Raw genomic sequence first — 20216 nt, 5'->3', positions numbered from 1 at the left:
CTCTATTCTGGACACTCCTGAATATCCTGCTGGCCATGTCTATACTTCTTTCCAATTCTCTCTGCATAGCGTGGGATGCGGGAGAGAGGAGAGGGAGGAAGGGAGATAACTGGCTTAGGCAGGGCTTGGAAGTTGGCCATCCATTCCCGAGAGCATAGACTCTTGGGATTTGGATGGCTGTCATACAAATGGATACAGGTGACACCCCTGCCCCTGCCCATACTCCACACTCCTTCCAGTCTGTCTATCCCCACAGACACTCTACCCATCATCTCTGCACCTCACTGTACTTTGCTCACCTTATTATTTTTTGAGACAGGGTCTTGCTCTGTGACCCAGGCTGGAGGGCACTGGCGTAATCATAGCTCATTACAGCCTTGGTCTCCTGGCCTCAAATAATCGTCTCACCTCAGTCTCCTAAGTAGCTGGGACTTCAGGTACACACCAACACACCCAGCTAATTTTTAAATTATTTGTACAAACAGGGTCCCCCCATATGGCCCAGGCTGGTCTCGAACTCCTGGGCTCAATTAATCTTCTGCCTTCGTCTCCCATAGTGCTGGGATTACAGACATGAGTCTCCGTGCCCAGCCAGTCTTTTTTGCCCTCTATCATCTACCACCCACCATACCAAGGAAAACAAGCAAATCTGGGGTCTGATGTTCCCGGCCTGCAGAAGATGCCATATCCCATCTGGATGAGAAATGAAGCACGTGAGCAGCCTGGCAGAGCCACAGTTAATGTGAACCTGGAGAGGAACCGTGCTGTCTTCCAGCAAGACCTCACCAGCAGGGTGTGAAGCCATGAGATCTGGGGTGGAAGGGGGTTGGAGAAAGGTCTGGGTTTTATTTTTCCTTCTCCTTTTCTTAGGCTAATTACCATTCATCGCAATCCCTTTCCTAAACCCTAATATCTTCCCAGTTTATAAAGTGCTCTCACATTTACAATATTTACTTCCCAACCCTGTGAGGTCAATATTATCCACATTTTGTAAATGAGGAAACTGAAGGTCCTCATGATCAAGTGATTCACCTAAGACCATATAGCTTGTGGGTGGCTGAGCCCAGGGCTGCAGACCCTAATTTTAATGTTCTGTCCTCTACCCCATATTGGGGAGGGCAGGCAGGCAGTCCCCTGTCATGGGGCTCTGCAGCTCTCCATGGAACCAATAATGGAGAAGAAAATTGCGTTGCATTTTCTAAGTAGTCAGCTGGGATGGCAGGAAATTTTTTTTTTTTTTTTTTTTTTTTTTGAGACAGAGTCACGCTCTTGTTGCCCAGGCTGGAGTGCAGTGGCATGATCTTGGCTCACTGCAAGCTTTGCCTCCCGGGTTCAAGCAATTCTCCTGCCTCAGCCTCCCTAGTAGCTGGGACTACAGATGCCCGCCACCACACCCAGCTAATTTTTTTGTATTTTTAGTAGAGACAGGGTTTCACCATGTTGGCCAGGTTGGTCTCAAACTCCTGACCTCAGGTGATCCGCCTGCCTCTGCCTCCCACAGTACTGGGATTACAGGCGTAAGCCACTGTGCCTGGCCATGGCAGGAAATTTTGATGGGCATCTACTTACCTGCAAGTGTGTTGTGCTTTCTTAATTGAGGGGCATTGTTAGAGGATTGTTAGAGGTAGTGGTGTTACTTGACTGGGTCTTCTGGGGTGTTGATGTGCACAGGGGAAATTTGGATTTCCCATCACTGTGTGATGACCACACAGCCCCTAAATCTCACCTAAGTGTGATATGGAGAAGCTGAAAGAAGCCACTACATTGTCCACATGAGCTAGGAACAGTGACTTTAGGTCTTACATTAAATCTTAATTCTGCCTTAACTTTGCTGTGCAACTCAGGCCAGACTTCTCCCTCTCTGGTTCTCAGAACAGCCCTGGCAGCCAAACCGAAGTTATCTCCTATGCCAGCCTGAGACTCCACTCCCTTTGCAACCTCCTGGAGAAGATAACTTAGGGAAAGACTGTCACTGCTCAGAGGAAGCATCCCAAACCCCTCACTGGTTTAGGAATTTAACACTACGGGAGCAACGGCCCCAGAAGGCAAGGCGATTGTTAGGAGGAATTAAACAGGCTAGTGCTGGACCCAGCCATCCAGTCCTGGCTTACACAGAGGTTGCTTTTCATGCCTTTTCCCTCTGTTAATTTGGCTTGTTTTCCAAACATGGGTCAAACAACCCCTCTCCAGAAGCGGCAGCAGCAGAAGGAAATGTTATTAAAAATGAGTCTGTTAGTGGGAATGGTGTGTGGATGAAGTCTTTGGGAGTTTTGGCTGCCAGATAAAGACTTTATTGTCATTCCTCCTTTCCCAAGCTCCCTCCCTCTCTCCTCTCCTCCCCTCCCTCCCTCCTCCCTCCTCTCCTCCCCTCCCTCCCTATGATCTGCCCCTCCCTCCCCCCAAGCTAACCTCCCCACCCCAATAGGATCTGGTGGAAGAAAAGTCAGGCAAACACAAGCACGCACACACCACTGGGAGATCAGATCTTCTAGCTGGCTCTCTGCTGCCACAGCTCCGCCGAAGGGAGGGGGTGGAAGAGGAGGACTAAACTCAGAGCTGAGAGGAGAGGCAGGTGTGTGCAGGTAAGCCCAGTCGGGAGATGGGCAGGAGACTGGGAAGAATCTTTCATCCAGTAAGTTTCCTCCAGATCTGTCCATTTATTGATCTAGTCTCTATCCTCTCACTCCTCCCTTCCTCCCACCACTTTCTCCTCTCAAATGAGTTCAAATTTAGTCTCCCTAACTTCTTTCCTATAGCCTCTTCCTCTTCTTTTCATCACTCTGTACCCCTATATTTGCTTACTGCAAAAGTTAAGCTTTCCTGCTGCAGATGTTTGTTGTAGCAGAGAGCCACGCTGCACAAAGTGTTTCTACAGATCAGGTGTTTCCATAGAAACTGGACTCCAGAACCCATTTCTTTGCACCTTTTGTGTATTGTCACACATTGTGGAAGTCACACACATCACATGGAGGCTGCACTTTCACTACCATCACCCCACACGACCATACAAAATGAAGACATCCTGTCCATTCACCTCTGCCCTCTGCATCTGACATGCAGAGCTAGACCACATCGTCACCAGACACCAGCAGACACACACACACATGCATGCACACATGTTCCCTGCATCTTGTCTCTCGCCCTCTCACACACACCTCCCTAGCTGTAAGAGCAAAGATAGAGTACGTTTTCCCACTGAGATGGCAGAGCCAGAAGAAAATCTTGCATCCCAAGTCCAGGCCGAATAGGGAGGAGATAAGCAAGAGCGGGAGCTGGAAGGGTTTCTTCATTATTTAGGGCTTCACTGGGTAGGAGGGAGAGAAAAACGGCTTTTTCCAACCTGCACAGTGTCTTCTCAGCAGCTTTCAATTTCTGTCTCACTGGTCCAAACCACTTGGCTTTTGGAAAGAAAGAAGAAAGCGACCCAGTTCCCAATCCTTGAAGGTCCTAATTCCCAGCTCTGGGGACAGTTCATTTTTTTATTTTTTTTTCCTGCAGGCAGCCAGAAAAATATTTTTCTTTAAAGCCGTTCTGAAATTATTCCAACCGTTTAGGTTGGCAAAAGGTCCTGTGGCAGAGGAGAAAAAAAAAAAAGGCAGCAGTTCCTTAAGCAGTTGGGGAGGGGAAAACTGAAGGGCGGCCCCTCTCCTGCTCCCCTGCTCATTCCTCTCTATTAATAGAGAGGGTCTGTCCCAAGGCAGGCGGGGTGTAGGGAGATCAGGGGTCCCACACACAGCTGATCTTCACAGTCACCTAAGGGCAGGAGAGGGAGGAGTGTGGAGGGCTTACTAAAAATACAGATGTCGGCTCTCACTGCAGATCTACTGAATCAAGACCCAGGAATCTTGTTTTAATACTTCAGGAGATTCTGATGGTCCACCAGGGCTCGAGAATCAGGGGCCTGAGAGAAAGCTTTGTTGTAATTTTTAAGCCCAAGACTCTGGCAGTGTTAGCTGGGCAGAAGGACTGTGTCCTGGAAAAGGAGCACCAGAGTGTCCCAAATAGGCCATCTCTTTTTTGGGGAGTGGGAGTAAACAGGGAAGAGCTGTCTCCCTCTCTCCTCCTTGCAAGCACAAGCAGCCATATATACCACAGAGGAACATTCCAGTAAGAAAGTTCCCCCAAGATGGCTCCACAGAGCTTCTGTTTCCCCTCACCTGCTAATCTGCCTGCCCCAGGACCCCAGGAGCATGTGCTGGGCCCTTCCCCTGACCCTTACAGGTCCCTGCTCCTCCTTCCCAGCAGCCACCTGTCTGGGCTCTCACAGAGGGTGAGCTGAACACTTTCTTCATGCCCCCTCCACCTCCCTAGTGGGCAATCCCATTTATTGGGCATGTGAGTGAAGCATTTCAAGGCTGGAAGGGGCAAAAAGCTGGGTGCAAAAGGCTGGGAGAAGTCAAGAATCGCAGTGGAACTCCATGGCCCGCTGAGGAAGGCAGACTTGCACCTTCTGTGGCCAGTGTCCCCTCACCTGTTGCAGAAAGCATCGGTGAGAAGTTGGTGAATTAGAAAGACAGAACAAGCTTTCCCTAGGTGGCTGGGGACTTCCAGAGTCTCCTCAGTTAGTTGTTTCTGAGACCCAAGTGTGATCTCACAAGCCACAAAGGGGAGGAAGTTGCTCTGTGTGGAAGAGCTGGTACCCCACTCACAAGGATCCCTGCCTTCGAGCAGTGCATGGGGGCTGCCCTCTAGCCAGGCTGGAGGGAAGGAGACCCCATTACTTTGAAATAATATCAACAAGACCTTAACATTCACAAAACACTCACTTTGCATGTATTAACTCATTTAACCCTCAAAACAGAAAAGAAGGTGTTAGTATCCCCATTTTATAGAGCAGAAAAGCAATTGCTTTGCCTAAGCCTACCTAGCTAAGCATCTGAATGAAGAACTGCAGGATTGGGTCTCAGATCTATAATCACTCAAGGCATCAGACACGCTCTTCTAGGCTTTCTTCAAGGCTTGGAGATGCTGGGGGAACGGGGCAGAGGATATGGTAGGTGGCGGGCTGTCAGAGAAGAGTCGTCTCACCCTGGTTTCTTCCCCACCGCTCAGAATGGAAAACTTTCTCTTCTAAACTAGTGGCCTGAGGCCAGAAAATCTTCATTCTGTTTACACTTTGCCTTGTGGTAGACACTGGGGAGACAGATGGTCTCTTCATAATAGTGTTATTTTTATTTTTAGCACTTTTTGATCTGTAGTGCATTTTAAAGCTGCTAACTGCACTTGCTTCTGACAACTGGGTAAGGAATATAGGTATAGGGAAGATTTTTTTATTCCCATTTTACAGATAAGAAAACTGAGGCCCAGAACAGGGTTCGCATCACTAGGTAGTGGTGGAGGGGCGAGAATCTTCTCTCCTAACTAGTATGCACCACAGGCTCTCCTCCCACTGCCCCAGGCAAGCTCATCCTTGTATCGTTTCACCTTCCTAGAAAGGGGCATCTTGAAGTCATCATGCCCCCATAAGGCTCCTTTGTTATCTCAGGACCACATCAGCCCTAATGGGGGCCTTGAAAGGGCCTCAGGCTCACTCCTCTACTAACTCTGCTCATAAATTGGCAAAGACTGCTTGATTCTCCCTGCTTCCAGCACCCTTCTGGACTACAGGAAGAGATAAAGAGAGCAGGATGGCTTTCAGACACCTAGGTTGAGAACAGAAAGAAGGGAAAAAAGAGAGAGGGGTGTTCCGACGTTCACCGGCACAGCGCTGGGTCAGAAGCAGCCCCATTCTCCACTGCAGGGTAGCTCTGGGTCAAGGCATGGAGGCTTAGGGGTGACCAATTAGACAGGAGATCTGACAAGTAAGAAGAATGCCAGTTCAGAGTGCGGCGTAACCCTGCTGCTAACCCTGCCTAGCCCTGGGAGACAAACCCAACCTCATTCCCAGCCCAACCTCAACCTCTCCATACAAAGCCAATTAGCCTTAAATAGCTGCTCCTAATGACTTGACCAACCCATCAGGACTTCCACCCAACCCTGCCCTGAGCAGAAACATTCCACCACTCCTGGGTTTGAACATTAAATTAATGAGAGAGATAGGGAAGGGGGCTATCTCACTTTAAAAATCAAGGAGTCCATGGGGCGCTGTGGCTCATGCCTGTAATCCCAGCACTTTGGGAGACTGAGGAGGACAGATCACTTGAGCTCAGGGGTTGGAGACCAGCCTGGGCAACATGGTAAAACCCCATCTCTACAAAAAAGACAAAAATTAGCCGGCTGTGGTAGCACATGCCTATAGTACTAGCTGCTCAGGACGCTGAGATGGAAGGATCACCTGAGCCCAGGGAGGTTAAGGCTGCAGTGAGCTGTGATTGCACTACTGCACTCTAGCCTGGTCAACAAAGGGAGACCCTGTAACACCAAAAAAAAAAAAAAAAAAAAAATCAAGGAGTCTCTCTAGAGAATCTGCTCTTTATAAACAAATAAATGAGTAAGTAAGCCTCTGCCACTTGCAGAGATTTTGCACTTTATAACATGCCTTCAAATGCATGATCTCATTTGATCCTCACACAGATGAGGAGCCCGGGTTGGAGAGTCAGAGCCAGGAGTCAAGCCCAGATCCACAATAGTTGGAATTGAAATTAGAATTTAAAACTCTCTTAGAGGCTGGGTGCAGTGGCTCACACCTGTAATCTCAGCAATTTGAAAGGCTGAGGTGGGAGGATTGCTTGAGCTTAGGAGTTCAAGACCAGCCTGAGCAATACAGTGAGACCCCCATCTCACTTTTGTTTAAAGTGAAAAAAGAAAAAAAAATTAAGATTCTCTTAGGAAACGTTCTTTAATGTGGAGAGTGAATGTTGGGTTGGGCAAAGCAATTGCCTTTCTCTTCCGTGAAGCAGCAGCTTTTCCAGAACTGATGGTGGAGAGCAGAACTGCATGCAGTTGGCTGTTGTAGGTGGTCAACAAACCTTCACTGATTGAGCAATGAGCAGAGCCCAGTAGAAAGCTGTGGGTGGAGAAGTGCACTTGTGAAAGCATAAGAAAAATTTAAAAACACACACATGGACCCATCCTAAGGAACCTTATGATTGGACAGAAGTTTCTAGAAGACAGGAGCATAGAGTGTGGGTCTGAGGCTTTGTAGGAGGGACTATGACTACCCATGGAGTCCAGGTACCCTCAGTCTGTCACACGGATTCTGGTTTCAGAGACCTAGGACATCACGGAGCACTGCCAGAGAGAATGGCTGTGCTGTCAGCTGTCAGAACTTTTCATCCCGCCTCATGGCAAAGCTCCAGCAGGAAGGGGCATCACCCCATGAGAAAAGCCTTAGAAATGAATGCTATTTCCTTAAGAGAGAAGCATCCCTGCACTTGGAATGGTTCTGATTCAGCCCTGGGGCTGAGGGAAGGGGAGGAGAGCAGGCTCAGCTTCCCCACATAACTTGCTCCTGGGAGCATTTCCTGGGGAACCTCCTGTTGGCTCTGGGAGCAGCTTGGCTAGGCCCAGAGGTTTGGAATGTAAACGGGTCAGAGGACTAGTGAAAAGATAAGTTCCCAAAGGGTCTGGTGCTGCACATGGGGATGAGGAAGGCCTGTGTTTACTGTGGATGAGAAGGCGCGCACAGCCAGCCTGCTGGGTGGAGCTGTGAGTAACCTGCCTGTTCCTCTCACCCCTGACAATGAAGACCAGGGCTGCCCTGGCACTGAGCCAAGGAAACCCCCCCCCGCCCAGCACAGGTCACAGCCACAGTGCCTCACTGCTTTTGCTGGAAGCCCTGGGCAAATTGGTGCCCAGTCCCTGGCATATGCTTTCGGTGACAAAGGCAATGAAGGGATATAGAAAAACTCCCGCCAGTGCTGGGAGCCTCCTTGGGACAGGGCTTCTCACAGTATGAAAGATTTCTAGATCATTTCTAGGCTTCTGGGTGATTAGAAAATAAATTTTTTTTTTAAATCAGGGTCACAAAAATTGAGGCTTTTAGAAATGTTTGTTTTAGAATACCAATGCTTTAACCACCCCCTTAATTTATATGCAAGATGACTGTTCTGTTTTCCAGAAAATTACAGAACTTACACAACGTTAATTCATAGTTCACCAATTTCAAGTGAAGTGGGGTTCAGCCAACAAGACTCAAGCTTAAAGTTTTGCAATTAATGCCTTCTCTTTTTAATCCTTGCAATGTATCTCTGACAATGTTATATCCTTAACAGGAGATCAAGCCAAAAACCTAACTGCAAGGTCCTTTGTGATAGGAGGCCAGGGAAAATGGCCTTCCAGACCTCCTTGGAGAGGCCTGCCTTGGAAGAGACCACCTTAGAGGGAGGTGGAGAAAGACAGTCTCTGCCTTCCTTCCCTTCCGCCTTCCTTCTTTCCTTCCAATACTCAGTGTACTGCATATGGGCTCATATACGCACACAGAGGATAAGTGAGTGAGTTTGCTTATGTGCATGGGACCTGAAGAGGTGTGTGTGTGAGTGTGCAGACTGGGGGGTCAAGGGCGTGTGTGTGTGTGTCCATGCACATAAGCTGCGGTGAGACACCCTCCACCCATCCATGGCTAAGCACTTCTCTTTCCAGTTTCTTGTCACATTCAGCTTCTCCTGAGCATCTGTCCTAGAATTTGGCAGCTGGTGAGTGGCTTCTGTTGTCTTTCTTTGATCAAAGCCAGCAAGGAGCCAGGCACTGGGTCAAGCAAGAAAAGTCTAAGCTGACATGGGTTCAAAGGGAAGGTGGGAGAGGCAGAGTGTCTGAATCAGCACAGTGATCACAGGGTCCAGACGCAAGCTGGGGACATACTCCAGCCCACCCTATCTCAGAGAAGCCTGCATCCCCAGTGTGTCCAGACCTCGAGGTAGTGGAAGGGGCACCCCAGTTTTGAGGAAGAGGCAAAGAGGGCCAGTTGAAGCAATGTGGGAACAGGGATCCTGGCTGGGGGTGTCATAGGAATGATATCCTTGGATAGGGGAAGGTACAGGGCATCCCCTCCGGGGACCCTTCCTAGCCTAGGCCAGGGGGATGCCTGTGGGAGCTGCCTCTTTCTGTTTGCAGCCATGAGTCTGTTGTTATTTCCCCAGTTTCAACTCAACTCAAACCACATGGCCCTATCTGGGGGGTCATTGGGGCCAATGGGAAGGAGGGCAACACCAAAACATCCTTCAGCTCCATATTTCAATGTCACTGAGGCTAGCAGGAGGTTCTTCTTGATATCCCACCCCAATACCACCAACTCCAAAAGATATGGGAGCAATATGTGATCAAAAGAAAGGAAAGTGTTTTCTCCTCATCTTTCAATCCCTTCCCTGTTTATTTTCCTGGGAGCCTCCATATCTGGGGAGACGTTCTTGGCATATCTCCCAATGGCAAAGACCAGCGTTCTCTGAGCCAAGTGCAGGGAGTAGGGAGATGGGTGGGAAGGCCCAGAGCATCTGTGAGCCAGGGTGGATGCAAAGGTGTCGGCAGCACTTCCCTCCCTTCCCAAGATCCCACTAGCTCTCCTCTGGAAGGGAGGAGGCCTTGGTTCTTGCCCTGGGTCTGCTGTTAAACAGCATCTTGGCCTTGGCGAGCCACTTCTTCCTTCCAGTCCTCAGTTTTTGCAAATGGTGGGGTCTGGAGTTGATTGGTGGATTTCAAGCCATTTTTAGCAAAGAAACGTGTCCCCTGCCCCTCAACAAATGAATGCTTTGGCTAAACCTCAATATATATAATAGGTTTTTTTAAAGAGAGCTGCTGAGGTTGGCACAGGGATGGGTTGAGGGTACCCCAGGGCCATCTCCTCAGTCTCCTCCCCACAGGGGTGTGCGACAGAAATGAAGGAAGAGTTGGAAAACCACTATGTTATAGGATCTTTAAGGACCTTTCTGGATTTAACCAGGACTCTAAGGTTCATACATCCTAACATCCCTCTCATGAAGACACTGATGATTTTCTCATGCTGTGAATGGGAGGACTGAGGGCCAGAGTGGTTAAGGGTCTTCTCTGACAAGCCCCAGGACTCCTGACTCGGAGTCCAATGTGCTTTCTTTCTTTTTTTTTTTTTTTTTGAGAAAGAGTTTTGCTCTTGTTGCCCAGGCTGGAGTGCATTGGTGCAATCTCGGCTCACTGCAACCTCCTCCTCCTGGGTTCAAGTGATTCTCCTGCCTCAGCCTCCCAAGTAGCTGAGATTACAGGTGTCCACCACCACACCCTGCTAATTTTTTGTATTTAGTAGAGATGGGGTTTCTCCATGTTGGTCAGGCTGATCTCGAACTCCTGACCTGAAGTGATCCACCCGCCTTGGCCTCCCAAAGTGCTGGGATTACAGGCTTGTATGCCACTGTCCCACCAGCCCCAATGTGTCTTTTTTTTTTTTTTTGAGACGGAGTCTCATTCTGTCACCCAGGCTGGAGTGCAGTGGTGCGATCTCGGCTCACTGCAAACTCCGCCTCCCGGGTTCACGCCATTCTCCTGCCTCAGCTTCCCAAGTAGCTGGGATTACAGGCACCCACGACCACGCCTGGCTAATTTTTTGTATTCTTAGTAGAGACAGGGTTTCACCGTGTTAGCCAGGATGGTCTCGATCTCCTGACCTCATGATCTGCCCACCTTGGCCTCCCAAAGTGCTGGATTACAGGTGTGAGCCACCGCACCTGGCCACCAATGTGCTTTCTACCAGCATGCCCCCCGCCCTCTTCAGAGCAGGCTCAACACATCGAGTGGCTAAGCCAATGGCCAGGGAATCCAGAGCCTCAAGCCCTTGTTATTCCCTTACCTGCTGGGTACAGGCAAACAAGGAGATGCTTCTACAGCTCCCTGAGCTCTGCCCATCTTCCCTGGAGCTCTAGTTCTGCCCAACTCTGGCTTCAAAAACATGACAACTAGTTACTGAGGGCCCAAGGATAATGACCTTATGTGTCTTCTCCCTGCAGGTGCATCACCTGGATCATGAGGTCACCCCTCTGCTGGCTTCTCCCACTTCTCATCTTGGCCTCAGTGGCCCAAGGCCAGCCAACAAGACGACCAAGACCCGGGACTGGGCCCGGGCGCAGACCCAGGCCCAGGCCCAGGCCCACACCCAGCTTTCCTCAGCCTGATGAACCAGCAGAGCCAACAGACCTGCCTCCTCCCCTCCCTCCAGGCCCTCCATCTATCTTCCCTGACTGTCCCCGCGAATGCTACTGCCCCCCTGATTTCCCATCTGCCCTCTACTGTGATAGCCGCAACCTGCGAAAGGTCCCTGTCATCCCGCCCCGCATCCATTACCTCTATCTCCAGAACAACTTCATCACTGAGCTCCCGGTGGAGTCCTTCCAGAATGCCACAGGCCTGCGATGGATTAACCTGGACAACAACCGAATCCGCAAGATAGACCAGAGGGTGCTGGAGAAACTGCCCGGCCTGGTGTTCCTCTACATGGAGAAGAACCAGTTGGAAGAGGTCCCCTCGGCCCTGCCCCGGAACCTGGAGCAGCTGAGGCTGAGCCAGAACCATATCTCCAGAATCCCGCCTGGTGTCTTCAGCAAGCTGGAGAACCTGCTGCTCCTGGATCTCCAGCACAACAGGCTGAGCGACGGCGTCTTCAAGCCCGACACCTTCCATGGCCTCAAGAACCTCATGCAGCTCAACCTGGCCCACAACATCCTGAGAAAGATGCCGCCCAGGGTCCCCACCGCCATTCACCAGCTCTACCTGGACAGTAACAAGATTGAGACCATCCCTAACGGATACTTCAAGAGCTTTCCCAATCTTGCCTTCATTCGGCTTAACTACAACAAGCTGACAGACAGGGGACTCCCCAAGAACTCCTTTAATATCTCCAACCTGCTTGTGCTCCACCTGTCTCACAACAGGATCAGCAGTGTGCCCGCCATCAACAACAGGCTGGAACACCTGTACCTCAACAACAATAGCATCGAGAGTGAGTGGGGTGGGCCGGGGAGGGGCCGAAGGCAAGGAGGTTGGCTTGTGTAGCACCTCCACCCTCTCTAGGGAGACTCAGGGTGGGGTGGTATAAAAAGCATCCACTTTGGCACTGGACTTCAATTTATGGCCTTGCCACTTGCTATCTGGGTGACCTTGAAAAGATATTTGACCAGTCTGGGAAGTTTCCTCATCTGTAAAGTGAGAATGGTAATAATATCTTCTATCACAAAGGTGATATGAGGATGTAATAGTTTAATATGGAGAAAGTGCCCAGAATACCATACTTGGAGGGTCATAGGTTTTCTTCCTCCATTCTTCCTCAGCCCCAGTTCCTTGGCAACTGGATCTATAGGTAGGGTAGACATGGAATGTACTCCTGGACATTCTGCTAAAAACAGAACAGAGACATTTAAATACCTATCCTGAAATGTCCTGGGTCTGCCCTCTGCAGAAACCTGCCCCTGTGGGAAGATGCTTCTTCCCAAGCCTGAGTCTGGGTTTTGATTCAGGGTATGCAACTGGTAAAAATGTGGCAGTCAGGAAAAGAAGGTCTGCATGCTGGTGCTTTCTGAATGTATCTGGAAGGGTGCGATGTTTAGGTGCACTTAAGGGAGAGTTTGCCTAAGTGACATTTACAGGGTTCTGGACTTGGAGTATCAATTGCAGCCCAGGAGAGGAGGCTGGAAGTTGCAGTTTTGCTTCAATCAAAAATTTCAGCTCGGAGCAGAGCATTAGCAGAAAGGTTTAGAAGTGAAATAATATTTTCTGGTCCTTGAACAAAATCAGCCTACATTCACAGAAGGGATGCAGCAGCAGAAGGGAAGAGAGGGATTGAGGGAAAAGAGAAGGACCCCTAGAATGATATTTGGGGATCCTTAGGTTCCAAACCAAAGAATGAGATGGAGATTGTTGGTGTCTCTACACTGACACCAACAATGGGCGAATAGATCGTTCACTCATTTGGGATAATTTCAAGAAGTAGGGGAGGATTTTTTTTTTAATCTTACAAAAAAAAAATGGGAAAAGGGGAAGACTGTATAATTTTACCCCGGAGACAGCACACTAAAATAAAACACATTACCCCCAGGAAGCTATGAGGCCAAAATACAGACAGAAGGGATACCTTGATTAATAAATGGCTGATAGGTCTCTATCAGATTGTGGAAGAACAGGTTGCTGGAGGACATCCCAACCTTCTAAGGTTGAAGTCAGAGAACTCACACCTCACCCACATGAGCCCACCCCAACCAGCCTGTCTCCTGTGCCTTTCACAGACAGAATGGGCTGAGTGGGGCCTAGGTCAGTGGGATGATTACGTTCTTCACAATGACCGTAATGCTGCCACCGGTACTGTCCTTAAACAGCTTACAAAATGCCTTTGCCAACATTCTCTCCCCTGATTACAGGGCAGGCACCACTCTTACCATTTCACAGATTGAAGAACTCAGCATGAGGGTGGCTAGGCCGCAGCCCCAAGCTCATAAGAGAAAACCCCTGTGTCAGGGCCCTTCTGCTACTCCAATGGCAAAGAAGAAAGACGAGGAAAAGGAAGAGGAAGACAATTACAATGAAGATGATGCCTACTCTTCCTCCTCCTGCTCCTCCATAAATGATAAGTGAGGCAAGGCTTAGGGAGAATAAAACAGTTCATTTAAATGCTGGCATGCCTGGTGCCACAGGCATCCAACAAGATGTGATGCAGGAAATGGAATCTCAGGCCATGGACCCTTCAGAATCAGTAGGCTCATCATGTCCCTGGGGTTCCGGAGCTCTCCCCAGATCCTCTTTCCTCTTCCTGTCATCCTTATTTCAGTTACCATCTTTTGCCCATCCTCATGTCTCACATCCAATTCAAAGGAAAACCTGCAGAGTAATTTTCACATCCACCTACTGGCTTCAGATCTCACCTTACTCCATTGCTTCTCCACAGTGTAGCCGGATTATCTTTGTACAGCATAAACCTGAACATAGGGATCTCTAAGGACCCTTCCAGATTTAACGCTCCAGGATACCATGGTTCAAGTAGCCTATTAATAACATCGCTCTCACAAAGACAGTCCTGTTCACTGCCGTTCCTCAGACCGGAGATCAAAAGCCTCTTAGTGAAAGACTGTTTGAAAGCCTAACTACCTTCCCAGCTTACTCTCCTTAGTACATCACATTGCACTATTACTATTCCCAGATTCGCCCACAAGCAGAATTTTGGCCTCCACAACTTCATTCAAACAGATTCCTCTATCAGAACACCATCCCCCAGGTCTCCACCTGTTGTAATTCTACCTATTCTTGAAGGCCCAGTTCAAAATTTACTTCCAATTCTCTAGAGTTAACTTGCAATAACAGTTGTTGATCAATTCCAACTTAATTCATTTTACAAATGAGTAAACTGAGCCTGGAGGTCAAGGCAGCTCATCTATGATCACACATTCCCAAAGCTAGCCAGTTTCAGAGAGAAGTCTACGGTCCTTGCTCTCGGGTGTCTTCCCCCCTTCCCCTTCCTCATCTTGGCCGCCAGCCTCCACTCCCTTCTGATTTCTCGTCTTCTTTTTCCGTAGAAATCAACGGAACCCAGATTTGCCCCAACGACCTAGTGGCGTTCCATGACTTCTCCTCGGACCTGGAGAACGTGCCACACCTGCGCTACCTGCGGCTGGATGGAAACTACCTGAAGCCGCCCATCCCGCTGGACCTCATGATGTGCTTCCGCCTCCTGCAGTCCGTGGTCATCTAGGCCCTACTCCGCCACCGGATCTGCTCTGACCGCACTTGAAGGCTGGGGCCCAGGCACCTGTGCCGGCCATTCGTTTTCTCTCTCTCCCTTTCTTTCTCCCAGCTTTGCCTCCCTTATCCCACCCTCGAGGCAGGGAAAAGCCATCTATTCTTCTGCAGCCTCAGGAGCGAGACTTCCAAGGGCTCAGTTTGGTTCCACCCAGTTGAAAGACACCCAGTGCACACCCAAACTCCTGGCCTTCTGTGGTTTCCCTTTGCTCCAGAAACACAGATGTGTCTAAAGACTTGGTGTCCCCTTCTCTCTCCTCCCCCACCCGCCACTCCTGGGTACATCTGGGCCGTGGACTATCTGATCTTGGTCCTGGCCGAGCAAACAGCCCGGAGGCAAGGTTCAGAAAGTCCCCCTGGGGGCTCCTCCATCTTCGGCAGCTCTGGCTCAAAGAGGCCGAGAAACCCAGTTCTCCTGGGCCAAGGATCCCTTCTGGCAAAGCTGCTGCTCCGCCGCTTGGTTCCCCGGCACCAGACATAGCCCTGGCCCTGCTGGCCCGGGTATCGGGAAGGAGGAGCGAGGGAATGACGGAGGTAGAATGCAGGGTCAGGGCTCCCGCAGGGGCCTGCATCTGGCCAGCAGGACACAGGGATGCGCAGGGCGCCCCCTTCTGTTCCAGGGTGAACATAGCACACGCCCTCCTGGCTGGGCCTCAGGAGGAACAGCCAAGGAGAAGAATGGCCCAAGGAACTAGGAAGCAGCCATGGGAGAGGGGAAGGGTTCAAGCCCGGGATGGGCCCGCGTGACGTCGATGGGTCCTGCGGCCCCCTTGCCCAACCTCGGGTTTAGGGAGGAGGGTTCACAGTGTTTTTGTGGGGGCGGGGGAAGGAAGAGGCAGCAGCCCCGCCCCCGCCATCTGTTCTCCATCAGTGTGCGCGGCCCAGCCATTTCCACCCTCGGGAGGCGGCTCCTGAGAGACAGGGAGGAAGGGGCGGAGCACCTGGACATCTCCCAGAAGCCCCTCCACGTTTGAAAATGCGCCTCCTCCTCGGAGACAGACGCATCGGTGCCACCTAGTGGCTGGTGGGAGTAACAGCTGGTCCCAGTCTTGCGCCTGGCCCTCTTCCTGGGGTGATTTTCCTCGGTGGAGGAGGCCCGTGGGGTCCCAACACGGAAGAGCCATGGGCCGTGTGCATGGTGTCGCTCCCCTCTAGGGTCTAACGGGCACAAACGTCCCCAGACTGGGCTCATTCCCATCGTGAGTGAGCCCAGGTGAGGACATAGTCGGCTCCCGTTTGTTGTAGGCCCTTCCCAGGTGCCTTCTCAGCTCCCTCATCTGTAAACCGAGGAGGTGGATAAGATGCTCCCGGCCGGGCGCGGTGGCTCACGCCTGTAATCCCAGCACTTTGGGAGGCCGAGGCGGGCAGATTATTGCCTGAGCTCAGGAGTTCGAAACCACCCTGGGCAACATGGTGAAACCCCCGTCTCTACTAAAATACAAAAAATTTAGCCAGGCATAGTGGCGCGCGCCTATAATCCCAGCTACTGGGAGGCTGAGGCGGGAGAATCGCTTGAGCCGGGGAGGCAGAGGTTGCAGTGAGGCGAGATTGTGCCACTGCACTCCAGCTTGGGCGACAGAGTGAGACTCCGTCTCAAAAAAGAAAAAAAAAGATGCTCCTCTGAGGTCCCTCCGGCGCTCATGTTCCGAGTCTGCAGCTCCACACTTTAAATCATACTCGAATGCAGGACAAGTCCTAAATATTTGCCCCTTCCCTTGCAGTAATTTATTTTCTGTATGGACTGTCCCTCCCCCAGAGGCTTCCCCACCCTCCATTGCCTGGCCCAGGTGAACAGCTTGGCAGGTCTCCAAGTGGAACCCGGTCCAGACAGGGCTGCCTCGACTTCACCTTTCCCCCTAACTTCCTCCAAGGGATGTTGCCCCTTCTCAGCCCCCTGCGTGTGTATATTGGTGGGAGGCATAGAGGATGGATGTTCTAGAAATGAGTAAGACACAGTGCCCACCCCCAAGTTAGGATGAAAAAAGTTCCAAAGGTTTTTAAGAAATTGGATTAAGCTGGGTCCCTAACTTCAAGAAATGCCCATTATGCTCCTTCTCACCTTTCTTTTTTGCTAATTATGGAAAATAGGGCCCATTTCATCATAGCCTCCTTCCCCGGTGCTCCACTACAATCGCCGCATTCTTTCTAGCTGCAGCTGGTTTCTTCAAGGCTCCTGCTTAAAGTCCACACGTTATTATGGCCGAAAGCAACCTGGTGCTTCGGCCTGGATAAGAGCCCCTTCTGCATCTTATTCACAGCTTGCAGCCTCAGCCCCTTTGATGAGGCCCTCAGGGGAGAGGTCATTACCTTGATCCTGCAAACCCAGACTCGTTGAGCAGCAACGCAATCACCATCATCCCACTGCCCAATCTAGAATATGTCTGCTCTCCGTTGCTCTCTGCAGCTGTAAGCCAGAGGGGATTCAAGGTAAATAGGCTTTACAGGCTCCCCTCCTCCAAACACACACAGAATGGGCTGGTTTCTTTCAAGTTTAAAAAAAGCCCCCTTCTCCATGCACAAGTTCATTCCCTCCATGCTGTCGTCATCGACATATACAGGTGTGTACGTAGGTGTATGTGTGTACTCTGCACGTATATCTCTTCTGTCTTGAAGACCCTGTTAACTTTGTGAAATAACTTCCACATTTCAACACACTTCACAGTACAGGAAATAAAGTAATATGAAAAACACCCTGCGTGAACTCCACGGTGTGAACAGGTCAAGAATAACACTTCAAAGTCATCTTGCCGGCCAGGCATGGTGGATCACGCCTGTAATCCCAGCACTTTGGGAGGCCAAAGCGGGCAGATCACCTGAGGTCAGGAGTTCAAGACCAGCCTGGCCAACATAGTGAAACCCCTTGTTTACTCAAAATACAAAAATTGGCTGGGTGCGGTGGTACATGCCTGTAGTCCCAGCTACTTGGGAGGCTGAGGCAGGAGAATTGCTTGAACCCTGGAGGCAGAAGTTGCAGTGAGCCGAGATTGCACCACTGCACTCCAGCCTAGGAGACAAAACGAGACTTCATTTAAAAAAAATAAAAATAAAAATAAAAATAAAGTCATCTTGCCACCCACCCCCTACCATTGAGCCACCATGCCCAGCCCCAAAGCCTCTTAATTGCTCTAACAAGATGAGTGGGGAAAAGATTATACTCTTAAGAAATTCCTACGAAAGCTATCCAAAAGCCTTTTCTTTCCTCTTTTCTTCTCATTATTTTTAAATAGAGGCAGGGTCTCATTATGTTGCCCAGGCTGGTCTGGAACTCCTGGCCTCAAGTGATCCTCCCACCTTGGCCTCCCCAAAGTGCTGGGATTACACACGTGAGTCACCATGCCCAGCCCCAAAGCCTTTTCTTGAAGAATTTCTCGCAAACTCACAACCCTCATGAAAAATTAATCCTCAATTCCACAAGACTGCCCACCCACAGACAAAAAAATATATATATTCCTAAAGTCAGACCAGAAATCTGACAGCTGCCTTTGAAACCCAAAGCCTCGGGTTCTTTCAAGCTACATGTACTAAATTGTCGAAGGTCTCCCAGGAGCTCTGTACTGAGGCAGACACAGAAAGACACAAAACGGTCGTCTTTCCTGCCCAAATAAAGCTTACAGACTAACTGGGGAGATGCAGTGTGCATACAAAACAGTAAAAGAGCCATCTCAAGGACAGAGAGCATAGACCAAGTCATCTGGAATGGTCTACATGCCATGCGGAAGTCCACAGAAGGGTTAGAACAGGGTGTCCCAGACTCTCTCTTCTGAGGGAAGGTTGGTTGCAAAAGTGGGATTCATGACCCTCCCAGGCTACACCATCTTCTTTAGAATGAGAACTGCCAGGTGACGCCCTCGCTGCTCCTACCTGGCTACTGAACATCGACTTCGGTTCACTTCACGGATGTTCAGTGGATATTGGTCACATGCCAGGTCCCCAGCTAAGCATTCAAGGATGGATAATATACATAGCAGCACACCCTTGAGGAACTCATACCTTGGTAAAGGGAAAGAAATCCATGAATGGATACCTCTGTGTCCTAAGTGTTTGTAATAATGCTGTGTGTCAGGCCTCTGAGCCCAAGCTAAGCTATCATATCCCCTGTGACCTGCACGTGCACATCCAGACGGCTGGTTCCTACCTTAACTGATGATATTCCACCACAAAAGAAGTGAAAATAGCTGGTCCCTGCCTTAACTGATGACATTACCTTGTGAAATTCCTTCTCCTGGCTCATCCTGGCTCAAAAGCTCCCCCACTGAACACCTTGCAACCCCCACCCCTGGCCACCAGAGAACAACCCCCTTTGACTGTAATTTTCCATTACCTACCCAAATCTTATAAAACGGCCCCACCCCTATCTCCCTTCGCTGACTCTTTTCGGACTCAGCCCGCCTGCACCCAGGTGAAATAAACAGCCTTGTTGCTCACACAAAGCCTGTTTGGTGGTCTCTTCACACAGACACGAGTGAAACTACTGTGTATGAACAGTATAAAGGAAAGGGCTTTTACCTCTACCTGAGGAAAACCAGAAAGACTCCTACCATGTGAGCTGGCTCTTAAGGGATAAATCAGATTTTGCCAGGTGGATGAAAGAAAAAAAGACGCCACCTGGACAGGAAACAGCATGAGTACAAAGGTAGGAAGGTGTGGAGTCTACCCTGTGGGGCTTGTGTGTCTGAAAAAGAGGAGAGGGTCATGTTCCGGTCATGGAGTGGAGTTATGTGGCTACAAGCCCTCAGCAGGGGATATACCCCTGTCATCCAAAACACAGGAGGGTTCCTGAACTTCCCCGCCTCTCTCTCCCTATCCATGAAAAGGGCAACAACAGGGTTGGCTGGTCAGACTTCTGTCCATACCACCTGCCGCCTCCGATTCATCAACACGCCTTTTGCCTCTCCTAATGAGAGATTAGGATTAGGACGCCTCCCCCGCCACCTGCTTCCTTTGCCAGGCTCTTGGGGAGCTGGGCTGCCTGGAACAGCAGTCTGCGGGGTTAGCCATTTCCCCCACCAGGTCACATGTACACATCCATGGACAGCCCCTAATATTCATGAGAACAAGAGTGTGTGACCTGTGAGCTTGGAAAGCAAGAGAAGAAGTTGGGAGAGGGTCTAGGATGTGAGCCTGAGTCTGGATGTGGCTCCTGCAGGGAGTGGGGGGAGCAGGTGTGTATGCATTGGGGAGGAACGATGGTGGGGGTGTGGCAACCAAGCAGGGATGGCAGGACCGTATGTCTCTGGGAAAGCAGGGAGGGAGAGTGGGAGCAGGCGGCAGGGAGAGTGAATGAACACTCGCATTTGCATTTCTCCCAGGAATAAATGTGTGGGGTGGGAGGGGGGAGATTGCCTAGGCTGGCTGTGGGGGCGGAGGGCCTCTGGCTGCAAAGCCTAGGCTGTGGAGAGAAGATGGAGGCATACAGCCCGCCAAATGTGCCATCTGCCTACTGGATGCCCTCCAGGATCCAGGGCTATCTTTCCCTCCACCCAGCAGAGCCTCTGATGGTGTCTTTTCCCAGGTGGGGGGCTGCCAGGGGTACAAGAACATGCTCTTCTCTGGTGACCAGGCTCTTGGGCTGAGGGACGCCCCCTCTCGCACCAGCT

General features: G+C 50.4%; 1 protein-coding gene across 2 annotated transcripts; it reads left to right on the top strand.

Annotated features, from left to right (window-relative positions):
• The first annotated feature begins 2436 nt into the window (after nt 1-2436).
• Nucleotides 2437-17309, top strand: PRELP (proline and arginine rich end leucine rich repeat protein). Of its 2 annotated transcripts, none has more exons than XM_525032.8 (3): nt 2437-2582; nt 10848-11836; nt 14397-17309. In XM_525032.8, exons 2-3 carry the CDS (start codon nt 10864-10866, stop codon nt 14570-14572), a joined length of 1149 nt encoding a protein of 382 aa, XP_525032.2. In that variant the 5' UTR covers nt 2437-2582; nt 10848-10863; the 3' UTR covers nt 14573-17309. The 2 variants fall into 2 exon arrangements, with proteins under 2 accessions (XP_525032.2, XP_009439275.1); XM_009441000.4 differs by having other exon boundaries at nt 2450-2572.
• Nucleotides 17310-20216: the final 2907 nt, after the last annotated feature.

This window comes from Pan troglodytes, chromosome 1 (genome assembly GCF_028858775.2).
Source record: "Pan troglodytes isolate AG18354 chromosome 1, NHGRI_mPanTro3-v2.0_pri, whole genome shotgun sequence".
Classification (NCBI taxonomy): Eukaryota; Metazoa; Chordata; class Mammalia; order Primates; family Hominidae; genus Pan; species Pan troglodytes.
This window is presented reverse-complemented; position numbering and strand designations above follow the sequence as displayed.

What these genes read in the sequence shown, in the direction of transcription:
- PRELP (XM_525032.8), top strand. Translation starts at nt 10,864, where the DNA reads ATGAGGTCACCCCTCTGCTGGCTTCTCCCACTTCTCATCTTGGCCTCA. An exon ending in CAACAACAATAGCATCGAGA is followed by an intron (nt 11,837 to 14,396) that starts GTGAGTGGGGTG and finishes CTTTTTCCGTAG; the next exon opens with AAATCAACGGAACCCAGATT.